Source organism: Tuber melanosporum (genome assembly GCF_000151645.1).
Source record: "Tuber melanosporum whole genome shotgun sequence assembly, scaffold_136, strain Mel28".
Classification (NCBI taxonomy): domain Eukaryota; kingdom Fungi; phylum Ascomycota; class Pezizomycetes; order Pezizales; family Tuberaceae; genus Tuber; species Tuber melanosporum.
Window position 1 is genome coordinate 92,037 of NW_003298793.1, and position 9,296 is coordinate 101,332.

The 9,296-nt window shown below is 45.1% G+C and overlaps 2 protein-coding genes; one reads left to right on the forward strand and one right to left on the reverse strand.

Annotated features, from left to right (window-relative positions):
• Positions 1–246: 246 nt before the first annotated feature.
• Positions 247–2,624, reverse strand: GSTUM_00002461001 (uncharacterized protein). XM_002836227.2 has 4 exons: positions 2,509–2,624; positions 2,418–2,452; positions 2,250–2,336; positions 247–2,179 (listed from the first exon to the last, which is right to left on the reverse strand). Exons 1-4 carry the CDS (start codon positions 2,530–2,532, stop codon positions 1,168–1,170), a joined length of 1,158 nt encoding a protein of 385 aa, XP_002836273.1. The 5' UTR covers positions 2,533–2,624; the 3' UTR covers positions 247–1,167.
• Positions 2,625–2,806: 182 nt separating this feature from the next.
• GSTUM_00002462001 (uncharacterized protein) lies at positions 2,807–4,243 on the forward strand. XM_002836228.2 has 4 exons: positions 2,807–2,911; positions 2,967–3,132; positions 3,192–3,884; positions 3,936–4,243. Exons 1-4 carry the CDS (start codon positions 2,871–2,873, stop codon positions 4,203–4,205), a joined length of 1,170 nt encoding a protein of 389 aa, XP_002836274.1. The 5' UTR covers positions 2,807–2,870; the 3' UTR covers positions 4,206–4,243.
• Positions 4,244–9,296: the final 5,053 nt, after the last annotated feature.

Sequence of the window (9,296 nt, forward strand, 5' to 3'; positions counted from 1 at the left end):
GTATTTTCCAAAGGAGGGATAACTGTCGGGCTGACATTATTGGAGTACCGGTATGTATTACTAGAACAGCCAACGTGACCCGCTTATGTTTCTATTAACGAACTTATGAAAAAAATGAGAACCAAAGAATCAAAGAGGTATGATAATAACACTGTATTCGAGGTCATTTTTTGGCGAAGATGGATGTTAATGTGTAATCTACGGCACCCCGCACCAAATTTTTCTACCAAATGATCAGGTGATAGCTTTAAGGCCACAACAATAAGCCTTAAATATTCTACACCAGCATAAGGCTACGATACCAATGACTAAAATGCAGTGACGGACCATAGCTCTGCGCGCGATGTCCACCAGCATTACCACCGAAAAAAACAAGAAATATAAAAGGATATAATATATGATACCGGTTTCTATAGTACAGGCATGGCGGATATAGAATGACAGTTGAAACTGCATGCATACAATCAACCACGATAACTGATAGCGTGCGGCAGCTTGTATAAGTACATTATTGCACAACACAATACTGCGCGCTGGTATAGCGATAGCTGCACGACAAAATTCGTGCTCAATAGAATTCATTACTGATATTCTTATTGCCTTGGTATTGCACCCCCCAGGCTATATATACTTACAGGCAAGAAAGAGTTATAGATGGGGGAGTATTGTGGCTGCGCTGAAATCATTGGAACCGGCTGGTGCCAACTTGATCCAAAGCTTCGACGTTTCTCTCCAATACCGTACTCAAGCCTATCAAAACACTCTCTCCACCGAGACGTTTAGAAAGAGTGCCCTAGTGCGCCCATACCTCCCTTTCCTCTCGCAGTTGCTTCCTGAGTATAATTCATAAATAGAAACAATACCGGTACTCATGACTATCAGATACTATCTCATAGGCTACACGAGCAGACCGCACAAACTATAACACTTGTAAACGCTCAATGTACTGTATTTGCACACTAGTGGGGTAGGAGTAGTCGGCGCGTCCGGGGTGCCGGCTGGGGACGCCTGAAACATCTGACATGATTAATCTACTATCCACACTACATTACAATTTCTTTCATAAACAAACATATCTCTCATAAACGATCCATTAATAGCGGGGGGGGGGGGTTCCTGGCCCCCTCGTGTTGGCTCGGACTTAGAAGGGCAGTATCGGCAGGTCTTCTAACGGGGCGGCTGTTGGTTGGAATGGTGCTGTTGCTCTTGTTGCTGTTGGGTCATTAGGATCCGCTTCAAGTAAGCGGCCTCCCCTGAGTCGTCAGGCACATTCCTAAGGTTGTTTATTATCGCCGCTTGGCTCGAAGCCGATGAGTTCCTCCTGTCGAAAGGGTTGAGGGTAAGAGGGCTAGTAGGGGGCATTGGTGAGCCAGGTGACTCCTTTGCGAGTGCGAAACCGGGACTGGCGAATCCCCAAAGGCGATTTGAGTCGCTGAACGGGTGACCTGAAGGTGGCCCAGCACCAAAGCCGCCGGATTGTCTGCCTGCAGTAGCACTGGCGCCTTCCTGAATTGCAAGTGGAGTGGCCATAGAAGGTCTAGGGCGTGGGTCGCGACTCTTGGCCGCAGAGGCTCCCGAGGATCCAACAGCTTCAGGGCCACCTTTCTGCCCAAAATAGTCAGTGGCCGTGCCGACTCCGGGCGCATTACTACTGCTTAACGTATGGGAAGGTCCAGAATCCCGGCGGGCTCCCGATGCCCTCAAGCTCAAGTGGTGGGATTGGTTTGCTCCAGCTTTTGTAGGAAGAGGCACTCCTTCCTTTGCGTTGTAACGTTCAGGATCTTGTCGCCTCAGGACTTCGTAGTATGGCGCCTTCTCATGTTCCTGAAGAGTCCTCAAGTCCTGTTCCTCCCGTACCATTCGCTGCCTCATATGTACACCTTCGTCGGCAAACATGCCAGCAAGCTTGTAAGAGTCCAGCATCGCTCTATTGGAATTGCTGTTGGGCGGGCGGTCAAATTGCTTGATGGACACTATGGTATGGCGGTATTCAGCCGGCATGATCTCAAGAGCCTGTTCGGCCTCAGGGGTGGATATCTGATCGACTGAATATGCCAACATGGTGGGGGGGCTCCCAGGTACATTTGCAACAAGTTCTGTGTTATCCCAATCAATAGAGGCTACCGCGTCTTTCTTCCACTGTTCACTCTCTCGCAGGTGTCTAGCAAGAAGTCGGTCACTAGTACCACGGTCATATTAGAGAGGCTCAATCGGCAACCAAAATAGCACATGTGGAAGAGGATTCAAACCGTTGTTGTTTATGAGTTTCTCTCATCAACCTTAGGGTTCGGAGGGCCTTATCTTCTGAGGGGTCGTCATCCCTTGGGTCGTAACGGCTGTTGCAGCATTAAGATTAGCACCTTGCTCGATGGTAGCCTAGGCGGTAGCCAAGGTAGCTAAATCGCATCAAGTCTTACGGGATATCAATCATAAGTTCATCAAGCAAGTACCTCTTTAGAAAATTAGCCCAATGGCGCACACCGATGGAAAGTGAGGGTGTGATGGTACTTTTTTCCTCGATGTGCTCTGCATTTTGGCCGGAGTAGGGATGGGGCGCTGTGATAGTTTGTAAAGGAGACTACCACACCGGGGTTTGGGTATGGCTGATCTTGAGGCGACTGCCCTGAAAGGGTGGGGAGAGAGTAGAGGGGAACGTTCATGGAAGGCGCGATAGACCTTATCTGCTCGTGATCCCGCCCAATGCCTAGAAATTGTGTCACAGATTGTTACCCGCTCTACGACATCGCTCCGAACCCCACATCCAAGCCTTTTCTCGCCTGTCCCGCACAACCATTGTACAGTAACCCTTCTAGAGAAGTGACCTTAGCGCACTGCATTTGTACCATAGTTCAACTCGGAGAATTTCCAAGATGTCGATGTCAAATGATCCGGGCCATTTCTTTCAGACTGAGTATGCTAAACATCCTCCTTACAATTATTTGGAACTTAACTAATCATTCACCCAGGACAGCTCTGGCTAACGCCAAACGACGCTCTGCAAAGTCCTCTAATAAGAATGGTTCTCCAATACCCTTGGCTTCTAAGCTCCTTTCGATTATTCCGGATTTAACCTCTTCAATGCGTGTTTATATCGCCGAAAGCGGCGGAATCACGCGTAGAGTAGACCTTGAAGTCTGTAAAAACTATGAGTCTAGTGAAACATACATTGAATTGAGCTGACAGATGAAAAGTCGGGCGATAAGTCATGCACTTACAAGGGTCACACGGCACCAGTAACCTCCCTTGCACTTAATACTGCTCAAGGGATTCTATTTACGGGCTCATGGGATAAAACGATCATCACATATTCGACAGAAACACGTCAGAAACTTCGTACTTTTGCCGGTCACTCAGATTTCGTAAAGAGCCTTCTCTTTGTTCCTTCTCCGAAACACGAGGGTGGGCTACTCTTCTCTGGGTCAAGCGATGCGTCAATCGTAATTTGGGACGCCGGGACAGGTCAGAGATTGAATACTTTGAAGGGGCATAATAGAGCTGTGAGGGCACTTGCAGTAGATCCGATTACTTCAAATTCCGAGGCCGCTATTATTTATTCCGGTGGTAGCGAGCGGGATATCAAGCGCTGGGAGATCCCTTACGCAAATGTCAGCGCAACTACCGAGAGCAGTGAAACTATCATGGAACACGACACCAGTGTTAACATGATCAGGTTTCAAGGAGAAGACGCGGAGATGTGGACTGCGTCTGCGGATAACACTGCTCGGAAGATTGATATCCGGACTGAGACTAAAAAGAACGGCACTTGTCGTAGTGAAGCTGTTCTAAGGCACCCAGACTACGTTAACGATGTAGTTGTGGAGCCAAGAGGAAGATGGATTATCACGGCTTGTAGAGATGAAGCAGTCCGCATATGGGATATTAGTGTAGGTTCTCCCCTTCACTAGGACATGTCTCGGGTTCTGACCTGGTATCAGACTGGTGAACTTTATCACATATATGATGGACATATCGAAGAGGTTACAGGCTTAGCTATCGTCGGCAATGGTGAGATGGTGGCCAGTATATCAATTGACAATACAGTGCGGACATGGTCTCTGCGACCCGTGGATCTGATGAAAGCCGTGGAGGATAAAAGGGTACAGGAGCAAGGGATGGAAGAGGAACCAGTACAGGAAAGGAAAGAGGGTTTCCTCACAGAGGAGGAGGAGAGAGAGTTGGCAGAGTTGATGGATGATGATGACTAGTATGTATCTAAAGCAATTTACAAGTCTACAATGGTGTACCTTTTATCGCTCGTGTCGATAAGTGACGAGCCCCGACCGGAGTGGGTACGATTGAACTTTTATTGCGGACTAAGAACAGGGTCACAAGATAAATATCACGATACGTCCACGCTTCACAAAAACTATACCATACAATCAACCATTGCCACGGGAACCTTCAACCCGATATTACCAACTCTGCCGTCCACGGCGATTGGGTAACTACTCGAGTAACTGTGTAGCATTCCCAAGGCGTAACTTAATCGCTATCCATCTCCATATCGTCGTCACTCCTGATCAACGACCTTCTTGGGTATTGTCTGAGTCTCTGCTCGACCCTAGAATCGGGAGGTCCAAAGTGTTCGTCGTGAGAGTACATGGCCTGGTGGGGACTAGAATCAACCCCCTGGGTTCCCTCCTCTTCCTCCTCTTCATCCTCATCTTCGTAGTCCTCTTCATCCTCGTCGTCATCGCTGTCATCCCACAAAGTCTCCGTCTCAGCCTCCGGAACTTCAGCATCTAGATCAACTTCATCCCCATCCCCATGACCATCTAGATCCAAGCCATCATCGAGATCGTCTTCGTCCTCATCGTCTTCATCTTCATCGTCTTCATCATAACTGTCCGCCTCCGGGATATCCGCGTCCAAATCTGCTCCGGTTTCGCCCTCATCGCCTTCCACTGCAATTTCACCGGCCGTCTCATCAAACGCTCCATCTTCACCAGTAACTTCCACGTCCTCTATCATTGCCTGTCTTTCCGCCTCACTTCGTTCCTTCTCTTCATCGAGCTCAACCTGATAAGTCTTTAGTATGCCGGGCGGTTTGATCCATGTTGCCCCAAAACGCTGAATATTTACTTTCCGTTGGTATACCGACTCTTCATCTAGCGCAAGCTGAGTCAACGGGGAAATGGATGGGGGCCTGAATCTTGAGGGGTGAGACTGGAAGTTTGGGAGTGCACTTGGATGTATGTTCTGCGAGACGGGCGGGGACAAGAGTGATTGGGGTGTTGTGCTGCTGGAGGAGAATGGGGTGAAAGAGAACGTTGAGGTCGGAGTGTACCAAAGGGTATGTGCCTAAATATCAAACTTTAGTAGGGATAAATATTTGAATGAGGATTGCACAGGAGAAGCTGCACTTACGTCTCGAGGGGCTATAAGTGGAATTGAAGATAGCATTCTCTTACTATTATGGAGGGTGTTGAAAAGTGAGAAAGAGATGCGATATTGGTTCCTGAAACCAAGGGAGTTGGGATAAACAGCGGAGAGATGAGGCGAGGTCTCGTCGCGGGGAGGAACCTAGGAATTAGCTTAACGGTTGCCCAAGCAACGCTACATGAACTGGACGTTATGGAGAAGTCTGGCGAACACAACACGATTGGCTCATATATTGCTCCAATTAGCAGGCGAAGTGCCAGCTGGTAGCGTTCATAATTGATACTCCATGAGTAATATACCGCATTAACTGGGAAAACTGGAAATGACGGTAACACGTTGATCATGAAATGTGGCTTGAAACAGTATAGTTGATTATATGCACACTCACTCCATCTTGAAGGATATAAACATAGTTCTCAGTCTCACGAGAGACCTGATACTAAAACTCTTCAAGATGGAGGAATGATATGCTAACAGTAGCCTTTTACTTTAATTGTCTGTCCCATTACTAACTTGTCTCAAAAAATCAGTAGACCCTTCTTAGTACCAAAAAAGCACTCTTATACATGTATCTTTTCTAACTTCTGAAAGCATAGAAGCAAGTGGGAAGAATTATATTCTTCTGATGCTGTACAGGTCACAAACATCCGATCTAATGATCTTCTAACATTGAAGGTTGCTTCATCTGTCCAGATGATTTTGCACCAATCTCCGATCATTTAATCTTGAAAGCGTTCGGCCCATGTAAGTCATTCCTAAATTAAACTGCCTAGTGGTCAGTCTAATAGCAATATTACTAGTAGAGACGATTCTTTGCTCATTATTTACACTATTAAAAATGAGAATTTAGAAATTAAAAATTAAAAATTAAGAACTAAAATCGACAAAAGTGGATAAGATATAAGTTATAGTGATACAAAAGATTGCAAAAACCCAGCTCCATTCTAAGCCACTTCAACCAAGGAAGACAGGTCTGGACCATGGGTATCAAGACCAAATGATGCAGCAAACTTGAGATTTCATAGTCCTCATAGTAACTCATACACCAGAAAGAGTGAGTTCTAATCATTGACCACTATGCTGAAATCTATGATGAACTCCTATCACTTCTATTTTTTTGCTCCTCTATCCATAAAAGAAAGTTCCCATAGCTAGACTATGATACTCACCGCCTTCTGTCAGGGTTGGCCTCATATCACCCAAGTAGAACTTTTACTACTCCTGAGTGTTTATTCCCAGCAGTATATAAGAGTGGTTTTTCGCTGTCTTTATCTGATTTCTTGGAGCTGATACTACTAGTATCTTGGCTGAGGAGATATTTTACCACTCCTTTGTTCCTATTGTAAGTAGCCTACTAGAGTGGGATTTGACTGTTGATATCTGGGCTATCAGGATTGAGGTCACTTTTTACGAGAAGCTATTTTACCACACCTAGTGTTAGGCGGAGACAACTTGATAGACTTCAAAGTTGTCTAGGCCAATCGAGATTCATTTCTGTAGACGGAGATTGTCTAGGAAGGCTTAGACTTTACTTGGTTCGTTTATGACTACTAGGAGCGAAGTAAAATAGGTAAAGTAGGGTAGAATCGTAAAAACAATATTATATTGTTAAGGTCTCTTCTCCGTTGCTTGATGATGCCTAAAGCTTGAGAGGCACTTCGATATTTATATTCCGTGTCTGAGTGTTCGCGGACTACATCTATTTATCATACAACTATGTACTTCTTCAATTGTAATTCGCGACGTCGAGTTTTCTTCCAAGGTGCAAACACCTGTGGACCCTGAAAACCATCACACCCTCTTCGGTAATTACGATATTTCTACTTAGGAAACCTACTGTTCCTAATAGTAATATCCCGATTAGCAGAGTCTTTTAGACTTATGACCTAGTCCTTAAGTTGAACTGAGTTGGCCCTAATTGTCTTCGCCTTTGATAAAATGATCAGTTTTATCCGTGGCTATATCTGCAAAGGTGGTCGTCATTACAACCATTGTAGGTCATCTGACTTTGATCCTTTGTAACTCCATACCCAACAGATAGACTTTCTCTGGATGACTTTCTATTAACTTGCAGGAAGCTATTCCACCAGATTGGTAATTAATCCCTCGGTTGGCAACCCTTGGTTGCTCTCTGGGTAGTAGGTTTCAGTAACCATTGTAGTATTGGGAATTACCCCATGGCTATGATATATTCCAAAACCCAGTTGCAATACTCTGTGAAGTCTGTTGGCTTCTTTGGTAGTGTCTTTTTGGAGTTCTAGACTCTTCTGGTGGGTGTAAATGTATTGGTCTCTAATAGAGATCCTTTACCATTTGATACCATTTCTTTGTGCGAAATCGTCCCGTTACATATGGCCCATACCAAAGGTGTTATGTCTTGGAAGCCAAGTAACTCTCTGAGTAGTTGACGGAATTACTCTGTTCCACTTCCCAGACCTAGTCGAAGGTTCCTTCTCATATATCCTGCGAACAGGATCTGGTCGGACAGACAGCGACAACGTATATGGTATTATTCTAACACCTTCAATTCTGTAGTAATACAGTCACAGGATGCAACTGAGATTAATATATATGATGACGCGCGGGCCCCGTAAGGGAGCCGGAGGGGGGTGTTGGAGACCAGAGATTCTGATTCCAAGTGGGGTTATCCTACTTAGGGTGGTTCCTAGGTATCGGGTTCTGGTATTCCTAATATGAGCTCCCTCGCGACCAACAGGCCCCTACGGGGCACTTCGTGACTGCCTTTTTGGTATATAAAAATAAAAAATTAACATAAACATAATTTAACCATTAAATTTTTAAACATTAACTCCTTTTGGACCCGATGAGAGTAGAGTAAAAAACCTTCCGCGTTTGCTTGGCCCCGGTAGGAAAATCTTTCTCTCATCATCTTTCCTCTGTCCGCCTTGACATTTCCGGATTATCCTGGTGAAATTCATCCACCATTTCCCTTGTATTATCTATACCAGCGGCAGGTTCACAGGTGTTCTCATCTTCAGAACATCCTTGCCATTTGACAAAGTACTATAGTTCACGTACTTCCTGGTAGTAACCATGTACTCTCTTTTTGCAAGAGCGTAACTCACTTCTTACAATTTTCTCTATTTCCTATTGTAAGTCGCCCTCAATATCCTCGGGCTCTCTGGGAGGTTGTTGTCAGTCTGCGCGTACTGACTCTCTGTAGAGTTCTACTAGAGATAGGTGGAATACTGAGTGTATGTTCCATCGATCTGAGATATTGAGTTTGCAGGCGTTGTTTCCTCGTTTCTCTAAGATCACAAATGGTCCATATAATTTAAGACTAAGTTGCTTTGACTTTCGGCGTGTACGAATGTTCTTTGTGTTTATCATTACTTTATCGCCAATTTTGAAGTCAGGTTGCTCCTTGGCCTTCCTATCATAGTATTTGGCCATAGCTTCTCGTGTCTGTTGGAGTGATTCTCTTGCTTGCTTGTGGATCGTTTTTATCCAGTTTGCATATAGTGTGGCTCCTTGATTTTGCGCCTCGTGTTCCTTCATCCATTCAGTTTGTGGATGGAATTCATAGTTTGTGTAGAAGGGTATCATCCCGTGTGCATTGGTTGCCGAGTTGTTATAAGCATGTTCGGCTAGAGGTAACAGTTGGTACCAGTCATCCTGATCATAATTGACAAAACTTCGTAGGTAACCTTCCAGCACTTGGTTGATTCGCTTAGTTTGTCTATCCGTTTGAGGATAGTATGCTGTAGACATCCTTCTTTTTATATTAAGTGTTTTGCATAGGGATTCCCAGAATTCTCCTGCAAACTTTGAATGCATGTCTGAGACAATTTCTGTTGGTAAGCCATGTAGCTTCCATATTTCCTTTGTAAAGGCTGTTGCCACATCTTTTGCGGTAGTTGTTTCTTCCAATCTGACGAAATGAGCCATCTTTG

Excerpts from the sequence above, each read along its gene's own strand:
- GSTUM_00002461001 (XM_002836227.2), bottom strand. The coding sequence starts at position 2,532 with ATGCAGAGCACATCGAGGAAAAAA. Across the intron at positions 2,453-2,508 it reads AGAGCACATCGAGGAAAAAA|AGGTACTTGCTTGATGAACT; the intron begins GTACCATCACAC and ends AATTTTCTAAAG. Across the intron at positions 2,180-2,249 it reads GAAACTCATAAACAACAACG|TGACCGACTTCTTGCTAGAC; the intron begins GTTTGAATCCTC and ends CCGTGGTACTAG.
- GSTUM_00002462001 (XM_002836228.2), top strand. The coding sequence starts at position 2,871 with ATGTCGATGTCAAATGATCCGGGCCATTTCTTTCAGACTGA. Across the intron at positions 2,912-2,966 it reads GGCCATTTCTTTCAGACTGA|GACAGCTCTGGCTAACGCCA; the intron begins GTATGCTAAACA and ends TCATTCACCCAG. Across the intron at positions 3,133-3,191 it reads CGCGTAGAGTAGACCTTGAA|TCGGGCGATAAGTCATGCAC; the intron begins GTCTGTAAAAAC and ends ACAGATGAAAAG.